The 24,464-nt window shown below is 45.0% G+C and overlaps 1 protein-coding gene, 1 long non-coding RNA gene and 1 other non-coding gene across 22 annotated transcripts in view; 1 reads left to right on the forward strand and 2 right to left on the reverse strand.

Annotated features, from left to right (window-relative positions):
* Trim2 (tripartite motif-containing 2) overlaps window positions 1–24,464 on the reverse strand; it is a 147,914-nt gene that overhangs the window by 55,736 nt on the left and 67,714 nt on the right. For 2 of the 18 annotated variants that reach the window (XM_011240299.3, XM_017319815.2), the window contains exon 1: window positions 4,455–5,878. The exons of 13 other annotated variants lie outside the window; for them this stretch is intronic. In XM_011240299.3, coding sequence (XP_011238601.1) covers window positions 4,455–4,457 — 3 coding nt within the window. In that variant the 5' untranslated portion in view covers window positions 4,458–5,878. Of the gene's footprint in view, window positions 1–4,295; window positions 5,879–24,464 lie in introns of those variants that run through there. 3 more of the 18 variants (XM_011240304.3, XM_030252919.1, NM_030706.3) reach the window with 3 other exon arrangements.
* Window positions 12,591–24,464, forward strand: part of Gm40078 — a 29,460-nt gene continuing 17,586 nt past the window's right edge. For 2 of the 3 annotated variants that reach the window (XR_867391.3, XR_003954505.1), the window contains exons 1-2: window positions 12,776–13,127; window positions 13,654–13,797. This is a non-coding gene — a long non-coding RNA (predicted gene, 40078). Of the gene's footprint in view, window positions 12,682–12,775; window positions 13,128–13,653; window positions 13,798–24,464 lie in introns of those variants that run through there. The other variant, XR_003954506.1, reaches the window with a different exon arrangement.
* Window positions 12,837–12,907, reverse strand: n-TGgcc9. Its single transcript has one exon. It is a non-coding gene; the product is annotated as a tRNA-Gly (tRNA).

The following is a 24,464-nucleotide window of genomic DNA, read 5'->3' on the forward strand; positions in this document are numbered from 1 at the left end:
CTAGCCAAACATTGCATGTTGTGGGAAAAGCAACTCGGCAAACAGGAAACACAGTCCTTGCACAGAAAAACCCTGTCCCAGCCTTTCTTCCCTCGCACCAACTCTCATGTTTTTCCCTGGCTCGCTTGCTCCAGTCTCTTCCAGTGCAATGGGAATCACCACCGAACGTGGGGGAAACCTGATAGGAGCTGAAACGAGGAGGAGAGAAGGCTGCATCTGCAATCCTGAGATTCAGACCACAGTTCTCACCCCAAATTATACCACTCAGAGGAGAAGGGTAGCCAGCTTTGTTGCTGACACCAGCATGAGGAAGAGTGGGGAGGGAGAAGAGAAGGGAAAAGCCAGAAAGGGAAGGAGCAAGCAAGGACTGGCCAGGCCGGTCCTGGGAAGATGGCTGCAAAGTAAAATCGAGGCATATGCTTTGTAAGACATGGTATACACTATCACAGAGGTACAAGGTTCCATTTCTTTTGTTTCTAGACAGGGTCTCACTATGTAGCCCAGGTTAGCCTCAAACTCATTACCTTCCAGCCTCAGCCTCCTGAGAGCAGATGCTACAGGTGTGCATTGTCATGCCGGGCTTCACTTCTGTCCCCACAGACCAGCTTTGTGGCACTCGTGGGTCAGTATTAGTCTTGGGCCTCTCTGGTGAGTTTATTTAATAATATACTTACATTAAAAAAAAATTCTTTAGCTAATGATGAGGAGGACAGGCCAAAAGAAAACAAACAAACAATACCCCCCAGCTTTTCTAACAGATCTAAACTTTCCAATACACTTATAGAAAGGAAGTAGTGGTCTAATCAATCATAATATGCCACCAGGACAGGTGACACTTAGGCAGGAGCTCAAGGCATGGGTGAAGCACAATGTAAAGAATAAGTGTTTTGGGAGGCGGGGTAGAGGTGCTTTCGTCAGTAAAGTATTTGCCACATAAGCGTAAAGACCCAAGTTCCAATCCCTCGAAAAAGCCACGTGTCAAGTATGGCTGCAGTTTGTAATCCCAGCTCTGGTGGGCAGAGACAAGCAGTGCCCTGACTCACTGACAGGCCAGTGTAGCCAAGTTGGTGACCCTGTCTCCAAAAAATAAGGGGGAAAGGAATCATATAAGACATTGACCTTTGGCCTCTCCACACACAAGTACACGTCTGCGTGCATGGCTGTACCTCCCCCAGCCAGTGTTTTGGGTTGTTATGAGCCCATCGCCATCCTTCTGTGCTTGCATTTGCACTGTTACTGGTGATTCAGCTAGAAGAAAGAGGGCAGTCTTCAGCGGGATGAAAACAGGGTGACCCACTTTCAGTTAAATCAAGTCTGAACTCCAGGGAGTCACTTTGTAAATTAGAATCCAAGATCTTTTCTTTCGGGGTGTGTGTGTGTGTGTGTGTGTGTGTGTGTGTGTGTCTGTCTGTCTGTCTGTCTGTCTGTCTCTCTCTCTCTCTCTCTCTCTCTCTGTGTGTGTGTGTGTGTGTGTGTGTGTGTGTGTGTGTGTGTGTGTGTGTGTGTTTGAAGGACTGAGAACCTCTCCTTTAATTTCAGTCAGTCTCCAGGCGAAAGTGTGCCCGAGCTGCCCAGAGCTCTGCTTCTCCTGCCAGGGATGGCTGTGTGACAGCTCCCTTGATGTGTTGGCTTCTCCACATGAAGCTGATTTCTAAGTGGGACTCAAGTCCTCACTCTCTTAAGCCTTGCTCTGGACTTTCAAGGTTCCAAAGGGCTGAGTCTGTGCGAGGAGTAAGGAGCGTTAAGTGGCTAAGCTAATCCGACATTTACCTTTGCCATGCCCTGGGACAATCAAGATGAGTGGGGTCTCTTCTCCCTAATCCATCACTGTGCCATGGCTCCCCCAGACTCCCTCTGGGGACTACACAAAAGCAGCTGAGAATTCTGCAACCACTGAAAAGCAGGGAGCAGCCATGTTGCTAAGGGGTAAGGATCTCTTCTGGGAGCTGAGAGAGGCTGACAAAAAGGGAGAGAGTATTTTAGCTCAGAACTCCCAAAGACACAAACCTGTGTGACAGACACCCTCTTGCTCTTGCCTCTGGTGCACAGGAAGCGTGTTCCTTCTGTTGTTAGTTAGCATACATGCTTCCTTCAGGAATAAGTTTGCAGAAAAAGAATAAAGAGCGCTTCACCGAGCAATGAAGGCAGAACCCGGTGGAGAGGTGGCTAGAAAGACTGGCATACAAAAAACAGCTACACGTGGCTCCTTCAAGTGAGGCGATTTGAATACTTGGCTCCCCAACCCCACCCCACCCCACTCTGTTCTAATCTAAGGCTCCAAGTTTTAGGCAGAAACCCGATCTCCTGAATTCAGACAACCTGTAGAACAGAAATACTCAGAAAACCCTAATAGCCGATGTTGGTGAAGCTCTGGGCTCTGACCTGCAGCCCTCCTGTAGTAAGGGACAGATGGCAACAGAGGATTTTTTTTTCTTTTTAAAGCCAAGACAGATGTGCTCAAGTTAACACCCTGATACAGTTTAGAAGTAATACATTCAAAAATTTGCAGGAATAAAATATGATCCAGTTGGAGGTGTTCCAAACAGCACTGGTCTGGCAAACACATGGGTCTTCAACTGCAGCATTTTTCTAAACCTAAAATATTTCTTTCTCTTTTATATGTTTTAGAACAGGAGAACATTTGGCTAGAGAATTAGTCTCCACCAGAGAAATAATTAGAGGTGCGAGGGTTCTTAAAATGTAAGTTTTGGTAATTTTAAGAAATGTCTTCATACTTAGGGTGTGTATGTAAAGCAGGCAGATAAGTGTGTTGAATTAGGAGAAATCAATGCCCAAGGCTATCCCAATGGTGAGCAAAAGGCTATCCCAATGATGGGCAGTTTCATTTTAGAGACAATGAATACGGGCTTTTACTTTGTTTCATAACTCATAGCGTCCATTACTCTTTTGTTGTCCTAATCATTTAAAAACTATCTTAGGATCGTGACATTCACAGGAGTAGAAACCTGTCCAGACCTGGCTGTCTTTTTAAAAACTATGTGGGTTAAATATCATCAGTCTCCAAACAGCCTTTCTCAGAAGTCAAGAGAATTTTTTACATTGCCTTGCAATCTTTGCAATGCAAATTGCTTGTCTTTTTAGGAGAACTCTTTAGAGGGCCAGGAAGCCCTGCTAAGGATGTCTGAGGGCTAGTCACCAGAGGAGTTTCCCCTGCCACACCACACAGGAAACTTCTCATTGTGTCCTGGTGGGCTGGCCCTCCAGTGGCCGGCATTATTTAACACTACACTGGGTCAGAACAGGGCCAATAAAGCACCTGCCTAAAAATAAGGGAAGTACTCTGAAAAATCAATTCATACTACGCAAAGAAAAATGCAACTTAGGGAGGGATCAAATGGCCCTCTTTATCACACTGTTTTAAAATCCCCAGCAATTTACTCAAGGAGAATAAAACTGCTGTAACATGAGATGAAGAACAGATAGTTTTGTAAATGCCTCATTTGAAGTCTAGATCTTGGAAGCTATGACACAGAACCTATCTTTTTTTTTTTCAGATGAAAATATTGTCTTTTGGCTCCAGAGTTCATTTATTCACCATTTGATTTTTAGTTGGAAATAAATGGCCTTCCTACTGGCTTTCCTATTGCCGTACAATGAGGATTAATGTCAGGGTGGGGCATTCTTGCAGGAGGAGGAGGGAGTGGAAAAAAAAAAAACTGACACAAAAATTACCCGTGATTCAAGGAAGCAGAACTAAGGGCCAACCCAAGGATTTCTCTCTGACTATGTAGTTCTTTCATTGAGCTCCACCCAGATTTGACTGTACGTCCAAGGCAAGAAAAATTGCCAGAAAGAAATATTTGATGCTTGTACGTTTGCAGCTCTCAATGGCATCTAGAATCCAGGGGGTCGTGTCATGCATTATGAATGAATGGGTTTCCAATGGTAACTGGGAGGCAGAGAGCGTTTCAACCCAAGGCAGAGAGCCGGGTGGGGGAAGGGTAGAATCGCACACCCTCCACCTAGGAGTAGCCAGGAAGGAACCCTGAAAATTTAATACTTTATCTCACTAAAAAGATACAGGAAAAGTAATTCTTGAAATAAGTCAAGACAACATTACAATAACGACTGAAATGGATTAAAAAAACAACAACAACCTAATCTGTTCACAACAGCTTTCTCCCCACGTTTGTTAATTTGATGCTTTTGTTTAGGCAAAGAGTGGGTCTTCCCCTATTTTGTAGTCAAAGAACATGCAGCATCACCAAGAAAGGAAAGCGAGAGACGCAGGAGCAGTTATCCACCAGATAGAAAAGCAAGCACCCAGGACCTACCCATTTCTCCCGATCAACAGACTAGTCAGCGAGGTAAAGAAAGACACCCCCTCGAGGCTGTCGCTGCAGCTCCGCGGCCATCCAAAAGAACAATGCACATTTCTGCTACCTTCTCAAGTTTGGAAGCACCATGCAAAGAGACTGGTTAAAATTCCCTACCATGCAATGCAGCCATCATCAGAAGCCCAGCATATCTTCTGCTCTAAGTAGTGATGCGCCAGCTCATGAACAGGACAGAGGAAGAGAAAAATGGAGGAAATGAGAGAAGGCTCAGGAAAGTCGGCAGGAATGTTTCTGGGTCATTAACAAGTAGGAGACCCCCTTCCGAATTCAGACCAATCAATCTTTATCTCACAGGACATCTTTTTCTCAGTGTCTGTTGAAAGGACTGCAGCAAGCCACACTGCAGCAAGGGATTGTGGGATAGGGATGCAGCAGCGAGCTGCAAAGAGATTCGCGGGTGGCTGGCTTTCCCCTCTGAGTCAGCAGTCAGCTGTTCGCATGCTCCGGTGCAAGGCTGCCGCCAGGCTCCATCCCTAAATCCCCGACTGCAGGATTAACCCCAGGAGGCATAAGGAGCAAGCATCGCTGGCGGTGCAGACAAAACTGGTACCCACCCAAGGGTGTTGCAAATCAGAAAGCAGCTTTGCTGGTCAAATAAGCCAGTGCAGAAGCAGGAAGAACAGATTCGAGAATCGATGAAAAGTTCACATTTAGAGGCGTGTTTTGGGTGGGTGTGACACCATGGATTCTCAACAGTTAATTAAACTCAAATCTGTGTCTTTGGGTGTAGCAAATAGCTTGAAACAATGCAGATTGCTTGAAATGTAAAATCAGATCCACCACAGGGCTTCTTCTACCCTCCCCACCCAATGTATCTCCCAAGTAAAGGTCTGTGTAACACAGTTCCACAATGCAAAGGACATTTCTCTGATCTTTATTGTTCTAATCATTTGGGAGGAAAAAAGTTGATGGTACGTACTCTGATTAGGGGAAACCAGATTCTGTTCTGTTTCTGGTTTCAGTTAAGGATCGAGAAACCTGACAAACTTTGCATTTGCCCATAACTTGATTTCCTCCCAAGTCATCGATTGGACCCACTTAAAATATTTAGAGCACAAAATGGCCAACAAGTGCCTCTCTAACAGTGCTTAGGTCTTTATATTGTAACCAATATTTCAGGATCAAAGGCATACATGGTAGAATGGAACTCACAGCTTTCACAGTGGAGGCAGGCAATACTATTCAGTACTTAAGTTTACCACCTTCATTAGTTTAAGAGTGACCACTAACAATTCTTTATTCAAATATATGAAATTGCATAATTGATGATACTCATTCTTTCCCCACAGTGAAGCACTGAATTGAGGCCTTAAAGGAGCCCTGACTCCAGAGATCAGGGAAGGTTATCTTGGTGGGATGTCGAGCTGAGAGTTCAGTGATGTCAACTGGTCTTGAAAATGTAGGGACATGTGACTCGGGTGTGACATTTTAGGACCACTAAGCTCTCAGAGATAACACTCTCAAGATTGACACTGTAGACTTTTCTGGAATTGGTAGGTTTGATTGACTGTTTGTTTGTTTGTTTGTTTGTTTTAAAGACAGGGTCTCACACTATAGACTAGGCTACCCTCAAACTCAGAGAGACTCACCTGCCTCTGCCTTCGGAGTGCTGGAACTAAAGGCATGCCATGCTACATATATTCCGCTGATTTCTTTTCTTTCTTTCCTTTCTTTCTTTCTTTTTTTTTTTTTTTTTGGTTTTTTTTTTTTTGTTTGTTTGTTTGTTTGTTTTGTTTTTTTTTGTTTTGTTTTTCGAGACAGGGCTTCTGTATAGCCCTGGCTGTCCTGGAACTCACTTTGTAGACCAGGCTGGCCTCGAACTCAGAAATCCGCCTGCCTCTGCCTCCCAAGTGCTGGGATTAAAGGTGTGTGCCACCACCACCTGACTCTCTTTTCTTTTTTTATTGGTTTATTGAACTATAATCCATATACTACACAATTATCTCAAAGTGTTCTTCAGTCAGGCAAGGTGACTCTCATCTGGAATCCTACCACCCAAAGGGCTGAGGCAGGAGCATTGTCATGAATTCAAAGCCAACCTTGGTTTTCATACTGAGTTCCAGATTAACTTAGACTACAGAGGGAAAACTTTCTCAAAATAGCCCAAGTGCTACTACTCCTGACAATAATAAAACACCGTATTCACAGATATGGACAACAATCACCACACTCAATGGTGTAAGGTTTTCACTCCCACAAAACCAAATGAAACCCTGCAGGTTTTGGCTGTCACCACCTCTCTTTCCATCCGCTATAATCCTAAACAGTGTCTAATCTACTTTCTGGCTATGTAGTCTTCTACTTGTAGGGAGCCCTCACATACAAATAGATTTCTCTGTTCTAGTCTCAGGACAATGAAAAAATTGTCATACACAATAGCATATATCAGTATTACATACCTTTATTAACAATATCTAATTGTATAGATATAGAACATTGCAATTACCTATGCTTCTATTTATTTATTTATTTATTTATTTATTTATTTATTTATTTTGTGACAGGGTTTCTCTGTGTGGCCCTGGCTGTCCTGGAACTCACTCTGTAGACCAGGCTGGCTCCAAACTCAGAGATCTGCCTGCCTCTGCTGGGATCAAAGGTGTGTGCCACCACCACTGACTGGCTGTAATTATCCATTCTTACAGTTGGTGGACACCAGGTCTATTTCTGACTTGGGGTGACTATGGATAACAATAAATAATAAATTTATGTACAGAGTTTTATGTGGGCATATGGTATATTCTGCCTCAAAAGTTTACACTGCGTTATTATTAGGACCAATACTTAAAACCATAACCAGGTCCCCCCTACACCAGTTTACAACATCTTCTGAAGACAGGTCATTACAAAGGTGTCTGATTTGATACAGTGGGAAACGATGGTAAGAAATGAGGCAGCAGGTAGGGAGTGGTCCTTAGTCATATTGCTGGGCTTATAGTTAAAGAAGGCTCACACATTCAGTCCTTCATTTCAATGAACACTCACTCACTGTCTAGTGTTCCAGGCATTGAGCAGATACTGAGGACTCAGAGAAGAGTTTAACAGGCTCTGAGCACTTATGTCACAATCAAATACAGAAGAAGATGGACTTTAGCATGCAGGCATAAGTTAGAGAGTAAAAGAGTAGGTGCCTGACAGAAGAGGAATGGGGTGCTCTTGGGCACCCACAGGAGGGATGTGAATTCATCCATGCACTGAACATGCAAAGGCTGGGGGGTCAGCTGGATTACAGCATTGGGAGCCTGGATCAGAACTGCGGGAGCCTGGAGTGAGAGCGGGACTATGGGAGTTATTCCATTGTAATGTGTCTCCAAAATACTCATGTGTTAAAGGCTTGGTTCCCAATGTCCCAGGGTTTTGAAAAAGTGATTGAATTGTGTCTTGACTTTATCAAGGGTTTAACCCATTGACAGCTTCATCATTTGATGGCATTATTCAGGGGTGATGGAATTAGGAGGTGGGCCTACTTAGAGAGAGTATATTGCAGGCATGACTTAGATAATCTTGTCCTGACCTGTGTTCCCACTTTCTGGCCAACCTGCTCCATTCTCCCCTTCCCCATGTTGCTGATTGGGTTGGTCTGGTGCTGCTATGTATTCAAATGCTAATTACTGGACCCCAAGATCTGATTGCCCCCAATGAGGAGATCCTCATGGACACGAAATGATGCTATGTAACCTTGTTCCTCAAGTTAACTGATCAATAAAAGCTTGTGATTGGGTTGTAGATAGAGGTAGGTGGATTTTCAATTACCTGCCTCGGGGTGACAAGTAGAGACAGAAGAGGAGAGAGGAGATGGAGAAAAGAGGATGGCTTCATGAGGAAGAAGGACCCTGAGCACATGGCCAGGAGAGACGGTAAGTACAGCAAGTAGCAAGGGACATACGCTGAGATGTAAGTTAGAATAGCTCCAAAATCTGCCCAATTTGGCTTACAGCTTGTAAATGAAATACCTGGATTGTTTGTCTTCTATACGGGCTAGCTAGAGTATTTCATTCTTTTTACATGTTGCTTTGTCTCGCTCACAGTGTTGGGGCCAAGCAACCATGGTTTGAAACTTCCAAAACAAACCTTCCCACATTGGAAGTTTCTCTGAGGTATTTATTTGCCAGTGAGAACAGACTGACCAATACAAGGCTCGTAGTTTATTTCCAACCTTTTACTTGGACAGGAACACATATTCTGTGGATATAGCATTACATAGGCTAGCCCTATTCCAAATATTCTTGTCATCATGGCTTTACTATTGTCTGGGTAAGATGGGTGTTGGGAGCTCAGCTGGAACCTAATGAGTATATTTAAGGTTGCCATAGGAAAATGCACCTTTGTTTTTAGGGCGTGTCTGAGCATTGAGCATAGTTATTTGGAAGCTGGGGATTGGATTGTTGGAGGATGTTTTAGCTGGCCACAGCATCTTCTTCTTGACACTCCCAGGCAACAGGTACAGGGTGGTGGTAGTGGCTGTTGGTATGTTTCTTCTTTCCTATGCTCAGATGTGGGGACCTGGAGCAGAGTGGGTATTATTATTGTTTAGTAGAGACTGAAGTTTAGAAAGTCAAGTGCCTAGCTGAAGGAGTAGCTGCTGTATAGTCGAGGTAAACTGTGCCATGGTGCCCCTAGTGGATAAACGAGAGCAGAGAGAGTAAACAGGCAACTCCAGAGTAGAACAAAGCCAGCTGATCAGAGAGGTATGTGTGTCAGTGACATAATAGATACAACCAACAAAAAATGGGCAACCAGAAACCAGAAAGCTTAGCAACTGCCTGGGGTAATCATTACTCCATTTTTCTTGCCTTTGTCTTTCAAAGAACTCTTGTGGAGAATTATTGCCCAACTCTCATGAAGGACAAAGGTAAGGAACAATTGATTCAAACCAAGAGTTGATATCAGAACTGACCTGGTGTCTTAATATTTCTATTGCCGTAAAGAGACACCATGACCAAGGCAACTCTTATAAGGACAACATTTAACTGCGGCTGGTCTACAGGTTCAGAGGTTCGGTCCATTATCATCAAGTCGGGAGCATGGCAGTGGCCAGGCAGGCATGGTGTTGGAAGAGCTGAGAGTTCTGCATCTTCATCCATAGGAAGCCAAGAACAGCCTGAATCTCTTCCCCACTTGGGTGCATCTTGAGCTTAGGAGCCTCAAAGCCCACTCCCACAGAGACACACATCCTCTATCAAGGCTAAAACTTCTCCAGTAAGGCCATACCTCCTAACAGTGCCACTTCCCATGGGCACAGCGTGTTCAAACCACCACACCTGGTGTTGGTATTCCCACTAACTATGTGTCCAGTTCACAAATGACTATGTGCCATCTGGTATGTTAGGCACAGAAAAGTAAACAATAGAAGACCTTCTAGAAATCACCCCTCCGGGCAGGGTGACTTTAGTGCTCATAGTCACGTGGGTCAGATGCAAAGATAAGGACAGCTCTTTCCAGCCAGCAATAATGGCAATAATGGGGACCCAGACAGAGCACCCCAACTGAAGACATGTTTTGGTGGAGTCTGCCCAGCACAGAGTGCAACAGAACATTGCTTTTCTTCCCCCAAACCTTGCATTTCTGTCAGGAGTGACCTTTGAGTTCATGATACCTTTCCCACGGTGACTCATGTTGAGCAGACAACAAAAACTTGAGTCCAACATCCTACACAGAAAGGCGTTTCTGTTGGTCTGAACGATGGAACTGAGGCTGCTTTCTTTCATGGGTGCTTCTGAGCTGTCCGCTCTCATCACCCAGCATTAGCCTGGTAGCCAGCTCCTCTATAATTTGTGGATTTCATCATCTTATTTTCATAACTGAAAAGTGTGTCTTCCTACCTGAGTCTTTAGGGATCTTTCTATTTTCCTAAATTGGGGGCTTGTGGTTTGACTGTCTTAGCTATGCATCATCTCAGGATCCTGGAGTGTAATTTGTGGAAGCTAGGACACAGGTTCATTTAGATCACGTGAGTTTGCCCTTATACTATTTTTACTTACAACAGTCAGTCCCTGAGACTGCAGTGTCAAAGCCCCACAGAGAAAATAAACAAGAGAAATATACTCATTCATAGTGCCAGAGGCCAGACATCTGAAACCAAGGTGCTGACAAGGTCAGGTTCCCAGGGAAGCCATCAGAGGAGCGTCCTTCCAGTTCTGGTACCCATTCATGTCCTCCTGCTTATAGAGGCAACACTCCAGTCATGCTACACGTTCTTACATAACTACCGTATGTCTCTGTCTCCACATGGCATTTTCTCCATGCCTCTTTGTTCAGCGGAGAAACCAGTCACATCGCATTAGGAACTGCTCTGAGTACGGCCTCATCGTAAATGGTTTATGCATGCGAAGATTCCATTTCCAAATGAGGTATCAAGGGTTAGGGCCTCAATGCATTTTGAGGGGAGGGGACACAATTCGATCTGTAATATCTGCATTGGGTAAAGGGATAACATGGAGCAAAAGTTGACGAAGGCTAGTCTGAGTGTCACCTGAGTCTGTCTCCCCCCCCCCACACACACACATCCTTCCCTTACAATTCTAGAGTTTAAGTTCAACGGGAAGCGCTGTGTTTGCCTTGTTTGTGTTGAGCAGTGGTGGACATGTGAGTTTGTAACACAACTAAGAAGACAGGTGACTGGGCTGGAGAGATGGCTCAGCAGTTAAGAACACTGGCTACTCTTTCAGAGGTCCTGAGTTCCTTTCCCAAAAAACCCTAAAAAACTTTAGGGCTGGTGAGATGGCCCACTGGTTAAAAGCACTAGCTGTTCTTCCAGTGATGCTGAGTTCAATTCCCAGCACTTATCACAATCTGTAAAGGGGTCTGATGGTATGCAGGTGTACATGGAGACAGAAGAAAAAAAGAAGAAAAGAGACAGATGATTGGTGGGAAATGGGCTCTGAGTTTCTGTGCACCTTGGCTCTCTTTGCATACGGCAGAGTAAGCAAACATACAATTGATATCAAAGTGCTCTTTGGTTTTGTCATTGTTGGCTGTGTATAATTCTAAGCTGAATGTCTCCTTCCCACACTTGGAATGGGATCTCCTGGTATTAAGTGATAACTCTGGATCCCTGGCTATATCCTGGCTGGGCCACAGCTCCACGGGTAAAGGGCTTCCCTAGCAAGCATGAGGCCTGACTTTGGTCCCTCAAAAAACATGTTTAAAAAAACCCAAAAACACCAGTCATGACAGCTTGTATTTGTTATTCCACTGCTGAAGAAGTCAAGAGGGCCTGAGTTTTGCTGCCAGCCAGCCTAGCCTCCTTGGCTGGGTTTCAGGCCAACAAGAAGATTCTGTCTCAAAAAAACCAAGGTGGTGGCATCTGAAGGACAGCTGAGGTTGTCCTCTAGCTCGCACAGGCACGGGCACATGTGCGTTTGGAAACAAGTACGGAAGGTTTATCCTTGGCAACATTAACGTTAACATCAGAGGCTATCAAACTTCTCATTTTAAACGTCAAATTCGACGTAGTACAAGTCCCTGAAGCAGTGCAGGGTTGAAGCCTGAAGCCCTTTTTTTTTCTTTTTCCTTTCCTTTCCTTTCTTTTTTCTTTCCTTTCTTTTCTTTTTTCCTCTCCTTTCCTTTCCTTTTTCCCTCCCCTCCCCTCCCCTCCCCTCCCCTCCCCTCCCCTCCCCTCCCCTCCCCTCCTCTCCTTTCCTTTCCTTTCCTTCTCATTAGACATTTTCTTTATTTACATTTCAAATGTTATCCCCTTTCCTGGTTTCCCCTCCGAAAACCCCCTATCAAGCAAGGGCTCTAATGCTGGCCTGGTGGTCCTACCTAGCAACCACGTGGGGGCAACTGACCTCACCCAGAGGTGCAGCCAAGCCCAGAGTGCCCGCTGGAGGGGGTAGGTGGGTGACTGGGTGCATGGCTACTCGTGCCTGGCTGTGCGCCCTTCTTTCTCTTAAGGAAATTCTTTTCATGCGGTCCACACAATAAAGTACATTTACACCAGAGTGGAGATCTGGTCCGTGGAGATCAGAAAGAAGCTGGCACGCATTCCTCCGTACTAAGCAACCAATCCCTAAAAAAAACAAAACAAAACCCCAAAACACAAACAAAACAAAAAAACAAGAAAAAGCCCAAATCAAATCAAAACCAAACCAAACCAAACCAAACCAAACCAAACCAAAAACGCCATCAGAACAATCTCAGCTTGCAGCCGCCCCAGGAACTTCCTGGTTCTGCATAGCCACGCCTCCCGTTACTATGGTAATGGGTCCCTCCCCCCTCCCCTCCGAAAGCCAACCTTGCTTCAGCTAAAACGTGTAGGCAAGCGTTCTCCTCCTTGATACTGATGGCTTTGCTTATAGAATTTCTTCCTTTCCCTCCCTCGGTAGGTCTCGTTGGCTAACCTTATTCCTCACGGTATTAAAACCTTTTTGTTGTTGTTGTTTTGTTTGTTTGTATTTTTGTTTTTGTTCTGTAGTTTTGTTTCGTTTTGGTAGTTTCATTAAAAAAAGCTTTTCAGAAAAAAAAAAAATTTAGATGTGCATTGGCCGGGAATCGAACCCGGGCCTCCCGCGTGGCAGGCGAGAATTCTACCACTGAACCACCAATGCCACTTAGTTGCTGGTGCCTTTTTATAAAACTACTGGAAGTGGCAGTGATGGGCGTTCCCGGTTCTGATGACAGCATTCTAAATTATAAGTGACTGGATTGACATCCCACAACGCATGTGCTTTGTCAGCTGACGCCCTTTCCCAGTCTTCTAGGACTCAAGCTCGGCTGCCTCCTGCCCATCCGGGTTCCAGAGTCTCAGCGGATGCTCCCGATCTTAAGGTGCTTTTCTGCAGGAAACAGGCTTGAGTTTACTGAGCACCCAATAACTCAGAGCTTTAAGCCGAAGAGGGTGATAAAATAGGCACCTTGTCTAAGGGGAATTAATTGAGAACTGGGTCTTAGTCCTCACTACTTGCCTCTTCCAGTGTGTCGTTAGAGGACAGTATCTTTCTAAGCAGTCGATGGGGTTTCAGACCCATGGAGTCTTACTGTAAATGTTTGCATGTGACTCTGATTAAGGTATGGATCAGATTCTCTCTACAGCAGGTCCCCTAATTTGGGGGATGAGTTCCTAGGTTCCTATGGATGTCTGGAACTGGACTGTAGTAAACCCTAGATGTGTTACATATTCCCGTAAATCCATGCATACCTGTGATAACTTTTACTTTGGTGATACATTTTACTTAGAAATTAGGAGCGGTAGAAGTTGACAACTGATTAAAATAGAAAACAAAAACAATAGACTGTAATCAGGATATGTGCATGTGTTGTTCTTAAAATCACTTTCTACCCTTTTACTTAACAGGAAGCGCTTCACAGTTAGTTTCTCTCGTGTGTCTAAAATAACAGCGGTGCAACTTCTGCACTTCAGGACTTTATTAAGTTAAATGAAGTGTACTTGGACACAGGCACTGAGGCACCTACTTACCAAGAGGCTGACAACTAACAGGTGGGTACCCTCAACAACAGGAATACACTAAACAAAGGGACCATTCTGAGCAGGTCAGAGCAGACAGCATGACAGTTCATCATGCCTGTCAGAACGGCACGCAGCCGTACTCCTCTGAGCCTCCATTTTCCAATTAATATAATAAGAGGATGGCGACTAATCTTGGTTGACAACTTGAAATGCCTGGGAAGAGGGACCGACACTTGGGAAATGGTCCCCATCAGATTGGCCCACGAGCATGTCTGCTGGGCGTGGTTCATGACTGCTAGTTGATGCAAGAGAGCCCAGTTGACTGTGGGCAATGCCATCCCCAGGCTGATGGGTCTAGGCTGTCTAAGAAAGACAGCTGAGCAAGCTAGAGGGAGCAAAGCAAGATGCACATAAATAAGCGCATAAGCACATAAGCTAGTGTTATTATCGAAGCCCTTAGTAGATTTATGAGTTTATTCAGGAACCTGTACTTCTGGAGCTGGGTTTATATAAGACTCAATAAACTTTTGATTATTGGAGGTAAGACTAGATTAAAGCTGGGTATGTAGCAAGCACCTCTAATCCCGGCACTCAGGAGGCTGTGGCAGAGGGATCGAGAGTACCAGTGAGCAGAGTGAGCTCTACACCGGCCTGGCCTGGGATGTGTAGGGAGATCTTGTCAAACGACAGGGTAAACAACGACAACCCTAAGAATTACATGTAACTTCTTGTTCTCATTTTAATTTCACTGAAAGCAACATATGAGAGTGGACAGGCTCATACAGAAGAGGCCTCGCTGCATACTTGACAGGACCAGGCTGGCCTCAGCCTCCACGGCTCCTTCCCACATGCTCAGCTATCTCCTCCTGACCTTGGAGGCTCCTCACATAGATTCTCAGTGCCAGACCAGCCTCAAGAAGGGAGAGAGTTTCTGTTCCCACCGCTGTTTCCTTTTTCTTTTTTAGAGAAAGCCTGGCACCAGCATCTCTCTCTCTTCCAGCCAGCAGACTTCCTGGAAAGACTGGAGGAGACCAGTTTCCCTTTGGTCTTCTTCCAGAGTCAAAGCTATGCCTTTTGATGTCCACCATAGTTTTTGCACAGGGAGCCCTCAGGACTTGTTTCCATGCCCTCTTCTGAGAGGACACACTGCAGCAAAGGCTGACTTACCTAGTGCCCTCTAAGATTAGAGTGTGTCTGGGCCTCGGGCCAAGAGGTCACAGTACCACGGGAGGGGAGGGCACGGGAGCTGGCAAACAAACAGCTGGGGCACAGCAGAAGGAGAGAATGTAAGGGTTTGCTTGGACCTATCAGGAGGTGTCCTGCTGGGTCTGTGAGTCTCAGGGTCATGCCACTGGGACCTCATGGCCAATACAGAGGTACCTCAATCTTTCCTTGATGTCTTTCTCCCTCTGTTCTCTGTTCTTTGTTCTCCTGTTTTGTTTGTTTTGTGTGTGACCTCCTGCCCTCTTCCCCACTCTTTACCAACTTCATCCAACAAATCTTATTCAGTGTCTGTAATGTGGAGGGCACCGTGCTGGGACACGCGATGGTCACTACCGCTAAGGGATTCAAGTATTTTAATGAGAGATCAGCACAAACATCCTCATTAAACAAGGAAAGTAATAAAAATAAATCTAATCTCAAATACTTTTTATGGGCATTCTCTACCTCTGACCTGTAGGGATAAATGGATACGGCTCTAGCTGACAGGATGGTTTCTCTGGTGGGGAAGAATTTGGGTTACAGAATCAGATGGATACAGATATGCACCTCAGCTCTGACATTGACAAGCTGTGGGGGGGGGAGGGGGGGTCAAATTGTTTAATCTCTCTGGCCTTTGTCTCTAAAATGGTAGGCTCAGGTAGAGAGAGTACTTTCTAGCAGAGACAGAGGGCAAACATACAGAGAGACACTGAGAGATTGCGAGCCGTGAGAACCAGGTGAAATGTTGCCTAAATGATGTCAGCCCAGTGCCTGGTATACAAGACTCAAAAATACCACATATCATTGCTGCTTTACCTATGCAAGCCTAGGAGTCGGGCACGCATTGTCTCTAAAGAGCCAGATAGTAAACGCTCCAGCCTCTGGACCAACACAGCATCAGAGCAGCTACCCACCTAACTCTCTACAGAAGCCATAGGCATGGGCAAGCAAGTGATCCCACTTGTGTGCCAACAAAACTGGGGTTTTTTTAGACATGGAAAGCTGAAATTTTATCTAACTTTCACATTGCAGAATGCTTTTTGTTTTGGCTTTTTCCAAATCATTTTGACTATCAACATAAAAGCCAACCCCATTGCACAGACTGTGGAAAGAGGTCAGGAGCCAAGCATTGGCCTGCTGGCTAGTTTGCCCACCGTGAGTAAGCTGGGTGAAATGGAGGACACTCCACTTTTCATGGATTTCACTTCACAGGGATATCTAACTGGGGGCCTTTCATCCCTCCCTGCATCAGTGTCTAGATGCAAGCTGACTGACTAACACAGTTATAACTCAACCCAAAGACTGCATAAACCTCACACGTGAAAGTAATGCCTCCACTTGACTTGTGCATGAGCCAAGATAACAATACTTCCCATTCGCTAGTCAGCAAGATAAGCCGTGGAGAAGATAATCCGGGCTTTGCAGGTGCAGGCGTGCTGCTCCTGACAGGTGCAGGGCTTTGCCTGTGTGGTGGGCACTTTGCTTCTTGGTGCGGTGAGCTGAGACACACTGGACTGAGGGTCACAGGCTAACTAGGTTTTATAAGCATGGCCAGAAGGCACAGAAAGCTTAGTGACGAGACCTGGGGAGTGCAAAGGAGAGAGAAAGAACCTACTAGAAAGAGCCAGTCCCGAACAACATGGAAGTCAGATCATAAATGAGTCTGCTGTGAAACATTCGGGTATCCCATGCAATGCACATTCCCTCTCTTTCTCTCTCTCTTTTTTTCCAGACAGGGTTTCTCTGTATAGCTTTGGCTGTCCTGGAACTCACTCTGTAGACCAGGCTGGCCTCGAACTCAGAAATCTGCCTGCCTCTGCCTCCCAAGTGCTGGGATTAAAAGCGTGCACCACCACTGCCTGGCTACACATTCCCTCTTCTCCTGACTTCCCATGCTCCTCTTAAATGACTGTAGATAGAAATAGAACACTTTGCCTTTCCTTTCTTCTGAAATCTGAGAAGACTTTCAGTTTCAAGTTTATATCAACATCCTTGCAGGCCACAAATTTCTTCTCCAATAACATAAAGTAACTGTGAAATCCAGAGGTATTGCAATTTATTAATAATAAATTTAAATAATAATAATCATTAAAGTTGCTTCTCATGAGCCAGAGGAAATGTAAGGCCTTTTTCATAAAGCCATCCAAGAATCCAGTTTGCTCTTGCACATAGAGTCAGCTATTATCCTTAGAGAAAGGATGACTTGCTTATACAGCCAAACAGACCCCTCTAACAACCTTCAGTGCTGGATGCCGTGCCAATACCTACTGACTCGTTGGAGCCTTTGCTCCAGGAAAACCACAATTATCTTAGTCACTATTCTATTGCTGTGAAGAGACACCATGACCAAGGAAACTCATTTGAAATAAAGCATTTAAATGAGAGCTGGCTTCCAGTTTCAGAGGGTGAGTCCATTATCATGACAGGGAGCATGGTAGCAGGTAGCACACATAGCCCTAGAGCAGTAGCTGAAAGTTCTACATCCTGACCCCCAGGTGGAGGAATAGAGAGACACTGGAACCGCTGTGGGCTTTTGAAACCTCCGAGCCCATCCTCACTAACTCAATTTCTCCAACAAGGCCACACCTCCTAATCCTTCTAATCCTTTCAAAGAGTTCCACTCCTTGGTGACTAAGCATTCAAATATATGAGCCTATGGGGGCCACTCGTATTCAGCCCACTACAACAAGCATAGTCATTTCCATCTGGACACTTTGAGTCACAGGGAACCAGCTGCCAACTTGCTTTTGTGTTTTATCTGGTATATGATGAAGGGAGAAAGTGAGATGTAATCTTGGGCATCATTAGAAAGGAAAAAGGAATGGAACTAGGTCACAGTGTACCTGAGAGCACACCCAATGCCTCTTCTTCTATACCCACTGAGAACTGTGTGGGCATGGACTGTCACACAGTGATGTGGGAGTGAGGAGGAAGAGGAAGGGAGGAAAAAATCAACAGAAAATGTTGTACATACTACTTTGTATTAATATTCTATTTATTTTTACTTTATGTAAATGGGTGCTCTGCCTACATGTTCATTTGGTAGACACATGCATGCAGTGCCCACGGAGGCCAGATGGAGCTCACATCCTTCAGAACTGCAACTATAGACAGTTGTTAGCTGCCATGAGGACCTGGGGACCAAAATCCTATCCTCTGAAAGAGCAGCGAGTACTCTGAATGCCTAAATAATCTCTCAGGTCAATCAATCAATCAATCAATCAATCAATTTATTTATTTTAAAAAGCACAAGCCTGAGGTCACAGGACCTGACAGTGTCTTTCCTCTTTGGCTTCCTATAAAGAGTGGCATTCATACCTTCTAAAGGGAGGAGGAACTTCCCTGTGACATGAAGATCTTAAAGCTGCAGACCAAAAAGCCTGGATCAACGTCATAGACTCCATCTGCTTCAGTGTGGATGTATTCTTTGAAGGTCTGGGGGATAAAGCCTTGGTCCACAGTCTGCAATACTACAGAGATCTGGGGAGCCTTTAAGAGGCATGTGCTATTGGGAAGTCTTCTGGTCACAGGGGTGTGCTCTCCAAGGGAACTGTGGCACCCCAAACCTATCCTGTTCCTCTCTTTCATGTCCCAGAACAAGATAAGCAAGTCCGTGCTACCGTGCACTCCCGGGCCCACTGGGCTTATGCTGATAGGGCACTCAGGGGTTCCACCCCAATTCCCAGCTCTTGCCAAGAACTGGAACAAAGTAAAACTCAAAAGTCAAGCTTCATAGACTCAGAGTGGAAGGGATCTGAGAGATGGCTTCACCCGGTCATCTGAATGCCACAGATACCTTCTCCAAACAACATGGCTGCAGCTCAGCAACATTACAAGACTCTGGTTCTATCCCGGCACAGAGATGGGGCAGCAAAAACCAGCTGCTCCATCACAAGTTTTACTCACCGCTATCTCCCCCGCCCCCATGTTTCTTCAGAACAGCGGGATAGCTGGGCATAATGGCATTTTGAGAACCAGTATACAGACAAAGAAACAGGTCTGAGGGGACACTGTGACTCTCTCATGCTATACAACTAAGTAGGAAAGCCCTCCAAGAGACTGGCAAGACTTGTAAGCATAAGCCCAGTGGACCCGGGAGCACAGGGTAGCACGGACTTGCTTATCTTGTTCTGGGACATGAGAGAGAGGAACAGGATTGGTTTAGGGTGCCACAGTTCCCTCGGAGAGCACACCCCTGTGACCAGAAGACTTCCTTGGAGACCTTTGTGGTCCTGCTTGGCTTTCATAATAACTAGCTTCATAGAGAACGTTCCATAACAGAGATGATTAGCAATATGAGAAACAAGAGGTGCTGCTAAGTGAGACTGAAAAACTACGTTGAAGAGTAGAAAAAGGCTCTCACTGCACAGCCGGCCTCTAGAGGAATTACTGGCTCAGGGTTTGTGAATATATACTCCCCAGTCAAACAGCGGGAGTTCCCAAGATAGCAGAGAAACCGGAACCCTGCACAAAGGACTGTAGTCCACAAAGGTCAACCACTCGGCCAGCCATTTGGGCAAAGGGCAGGGAAGAAATAAACCATGACATCCTGTTAGAAGGGGATTCACAGAAAAGGCAAACTCCTGGGAATAGTAAAGAAGCAAAAAGACACAGACACTGTAGTGAAGAAGCCAAGTCCTCAAAATGGCCTTGGCGGCAAAAAGCCAGCACTGACCCAAACACAGAAGAGAGAGAGTGTGTGTGATGTGTTTGTGTGTGGTTTGTGTGTGTGGTGTGTGCATGTGTGTGGGGTATAGTGTATGTGCATGTGTGGTATGTGTATGTGTGTATGGTATGTAGGTGTCTGTGTGAGTGGGGTGTGTGTATGTGTGTGTATGTATAGTGTGTATGTGTGGGGGGGGCATAACTCAAGTGCTGAAGCCTTTCTTTGAATGCAGGGTAAACAGATTGAAGTGATAAGAACACAGAAATGGCGGTTGGCATGGTTTTGTCGGGCATCTGGCTCTCCCTTTCTCATTCTGATCAGGCTGCAGCATTTGGGCAGGGGTGGGATGGTAGGGTGCCAGTGCTCAGATTCAGGCCTTGGTATGCGCTTTACCCTAAGTTACAACTCAGTCATCCATTCTACTTGTTCGCTTTTAAACTTTCTCTTTAAAAAATTATTTGGCTGGGTGGTGGTGGCACATGCCTTTAATCCCAGCACTTGGGAGGCAGAGGCAGACAGAATTCTGAATCCAAGGCCAGCCTGGTCTACAAATTGAGTTCCAGGACAGCCAGGGCTACACAGAGAAAGCCTGTCTTCAAAAAAACAAAAAAAAAATTGTATGTGTTCATGTTCATATGTGTCAGTGTATATGTGTAGTGGCTAAAGGCTAATGTCTTGTCACCCTCTGTCATGTGTTTTGATTTATTTTATGTGCATGAGTATCCTGCCTGAATGACAGTTACAGATGGTTGTGAGCCATCATGTGGGTGCTAGAAACCAAATCTACAAGAGCACAAAGTGCTCTTAACTGCTGAGCCATCTCTCCAGTCCTTTTGAGACAAGGTTTCACTACGGAGCTCTGGCAGACCTGGGACTTAGTGTGTAGTTACAGAGGTTCATGTGCCTCTGCCTCAAGTGCTGGGATCAAAGGCGTGTGTCTCCATGCCTGGCCTCCACCTTCGTTTTTGAAACAGGGTCCGCTGAACCTAGAGATCAGTGTGTTGTCTAGAAGAGTTGGCCAGTGACCTCTGGGAATCCTCCCATCTCTGCTTTCACAGCATTAGAATACAGCACAGCACAGCATGCCACAGCATACACTGTCTTTTTACCTGGGTGCTGGAAATCAGAACTTAGGTCACTGTACTGGTTGGCAAGTGCTTGACTAAGTTATTTCCTAAGCCCCACTTTTGTTTTTTTGTTAAAATGCTATTAATATATGCTTATTTGCATGCAGAAACAGGAGAACCAAGCCTTCATTTCAATTTTTTCACAAAACTTACTCATTAAGTGGAGAGTCTAGTTCAACTTGCTATTTCGTGGCCAGCATTTTGCCAGCAACAGCCTAGAGTCTTAAGCCAGCCGTCATGCAGCCTCCAGATTCTAAGTTTCCCTTTCACACACTCTCACAACTGTGTCTGGCTTTTTAGGAACAAACAGACCCACAACCTTGACACCAACCTCTGAGATTTTAGGTCTACAACAGGATGCTACCATTCTTCGGTTCACAGCAAAATTAAAGGGTCTGTAAGAGGCTGAACAGCTCCTGTTGTAAACTCCCCATCTTTTGCATGATGCCTCCTTTCTGAGGCCACACTGACCATCCAATCCTAAGTGTCATCTATGTATGCCACACCATCCCAGTTGAACCCTTAATGACAGTTGTCATAGTTTGTAGTGACTAATTTGCACGGGTAGAGCAAGCCCCTTGTCAACCTCTAACTCCATGGGATCACCCTCCATGGCTGGCACAGCATTCATGCAACTCAGCACATATTGTCGTGCCAAACACTGCATCCTGAAGAATGGCTGAGTATCCTGCTTGTCTGGACATGACCTGGGGTAACGTCACCATCACTGCCCAGAAGAATATAGTCCCAGTGACCAGATTCTTAGATGAGACACTTCAGAAACAGTGGAATGGTCCAGTGTCTGCCTGCTAAAGATCCCTCTGAGTTGTCTTTGTAGATGGGTTCTGTTGGGAAAGTGGCATTTGCAAGCTAAAAGGACAGCCGCAATTCCTTAAGAGTGTGACACAGTGGGGACAGTCTCCACACTGCTCATCTGTGTGACAGCTGATGTTCATTGTCAACTTGACTGGATTCAGGATCACCGTGGAAACACATTTTGGATGGGTCTATTAGAGTGTTTCCAGAAGAGTTTAAACTGAAGAGCGAAGACGTACTGTGAATGTGGGTAGTGTGATCCCATAAGTTGGGTCCCGGTCTGAGTAAAACAGACAAAAAGAGTTGAGCCCCAGCCTTCATCTCTCTGCTTCCGGCCTGCAGATGCAATGTGACCAGTCAGCTCCTGCTGCTGGGCTATCCCCACCATGAAGGAATCTTAAACCATGAGCCAAAAGTAAACCCTTCGTTCCTTAAGATGCTATGGTCAAATACTTTTGTCATAGCAACAAGAAGAATAGTTAATCCACACAGGCACTAAAGTGTACTTTATAATACAGCTACACGTCTGTGACTACTGGATACAAATAAACACCACAAGTAATGAGGACTAAGCATCATTTGGACATTTTCCAGTCCCCCTCCCCTTTTCTTCACTGCTGGAGAGAGAACACAGGGATCGTGTTAGGCCAGGCTTTCTCTCAGCCACATCCTGAGTCCTGCACTTCACTCCTGCTTTTCCGTGTTCTGAACTTTGAGCTCCAGTAAGCCACCAAATCCTGGAAGAATTCATGGTGACTGACTGATGACCGGGAAGAGAAAGGACACCATGCCATCCCAGAGACCTCTCACAGCACTTAGCTTACCAAAGGGGTCTACAGGCTGCGGTATAGCTCAGTGGTAGAATGCTTGCCAGCCTAATATGAGGGAGGTGCTAAGTGAGTTCCATCCCTAGTGCCATAAAAACAAGCAAGAGGAAACCACTTGAAATTTATTTTTGAAGAAAGAAATGACTACTGTTTATGCAAAGATGTAGTTTTTACCCTCCTGCAAAACTCTTATCTATAAAACTGTACCAAGTTAAAGCCAAAATCAATATCGAAAGCAAAATATTACCAAATTAGATGTATCTTTGTTATTTGTACTGCCTGCCCACATTTAAGTATTTCCAGCATTACCAAAGGAAAATATTTTCAAAAATAGCCCAACTGTTTTTTTGCAAACAGTTCAGTTGCAGTGACCTTTTGTATATAACCCAAACACGATACCATAGGCAAGATTTTCTGCTTTTATTTAGGAACCCAAAGTGCTGGAGAGATGGCTCAGCAGTTAAGAGCACTGACTGCTCATCCAAAGGTCCTGAGTTCAATTCCCAGCAACCACATGGTGGTTCACAACCATCTGTAATGGGCATCTGATGCCCTCTTCTGGTGTGTCTAAAGACACTGACAGTGTACTTATATAAATAAAATAAATAAATAAATCTTTAAAAAAAAAGATGTATTTAGGGACCTAGACATAGTCATGTTATGTTGCTCTAAATTAAAAAAAATATTACTTTATTTTTTCTTTTTATTGAATTTTTTCTCACATATGTATCCTAATTATAGTTTCCCCTCCCTCTACTCTTCCCAGTTCCTCCCCACATCCCCTCCCCTCCATCCAGATCCATCCCCCTTTGTGTCTCTCGTTAGAAACCAAACAGGCTTCTAAGGGATAATAATAAAATACGACAAAGTAAAACACAAGAAGATAAAACAAAACCCATCATATTGGAGTTGGACAAGACAGACAAACAGAAGGAAAAGAGCCCAAGAGAAGCACAAGAAATAAGTACCCACTTGTTGACACACTCAGGAATCTCATAAAGCCACCAATATATACACAGAGGACCTGGTGCAGCTCGCTGGGGGCCCTGTGCTTGCTGCTTCAGTTTCTATGTTCATATGAGCTCTGCTCAGAAAACACTGCCTTATGATTGCGTGTGTCTGTGTGTACGCCACAGCACACATGTGAGGTCAGAGGACAAGTTGCTTCTCTCCTTTCATCTGTCGACCCTGAGGCTTGAACTCAGATCATCAGACTTGGCAGCACGTGCCTCAACTTGCCAAGCCATCTCATTGGCCCTACAATTTTGCTTCTAATGACGATGGGGATCAATGAAAGAGAAGTGACCTAATAAAAGTCGTGCTATGTGTTAAAGAGAAAAAAGGAAGGAGAAGCTAAGACAGAAGGAGAGAGGATGAGAAGGAATTGTGACGCGGGTCTCTTGTTTCTGGCCGTTACTTGCTTTTGCATTCATCCATTCATGGACTTATTCCAGTTCTTGGAACAGTGCACGGTGCTCACCTGGCACAGGACATGTGAAAGTGAAGTGAAAGCAGCATTTTAGCTGGGCAGTGGTGGCACACACCTTATCCCAGCTTTTGGGAGGCAGAGGCAAGCAGATCTCTCCATTTGAGGCCAGCCTGCTCTATAGAGCGAGTTTTAGCTACACAGAGAAGCCCTGTCTTTTTTTTAAAGAAGGTTTTATCATTTCTTTTTTTTAAATTATTTTTATGCTTTTTATTTATTAATTATTTTATTTATTTATATCCCAAATGTTTTCCTTTTATTAGATATTTTCTTTGTTTTTATTTACTACGTATTTTTCTCAATGACATTTCCAATGCTATCCCAAAAGTCCCCCATACCCTCCCCCCCACTTCCCTACCCACCCATTCTCATTTTTTTGGCCCTGGCGTTCCCCTGTACTGGGGCATATAAAGTTTGTGTGTCCGATGGGCCTCTCTTTCCAGTGATGGACGGGTTTTATCATTTCTTTCTGTGAATATATATGCGTGTGTGCCTGCATGAGTGTGTGCACCACGTGCATGCAGGTTTCTGCAGAGGTGAGAAGTCAGTGTCAGATCCCCTGCGACTGAAGC

The sequence above is a fragment of the Mus musculus genome, chromosome 3 (assembly GCF_000001635.26).
Source record: "Mus musculus strain C57BL/6J chromosome 3, GRCm38.p6 C57BL/6J".
In the NCBI taxonomy this organism is placed as follows: domain Eukaryota; kingdom Metazoa; phylum Chordata; class Mammalia; order Rodentia; family Muridae; genus Mus; species Mus musculus.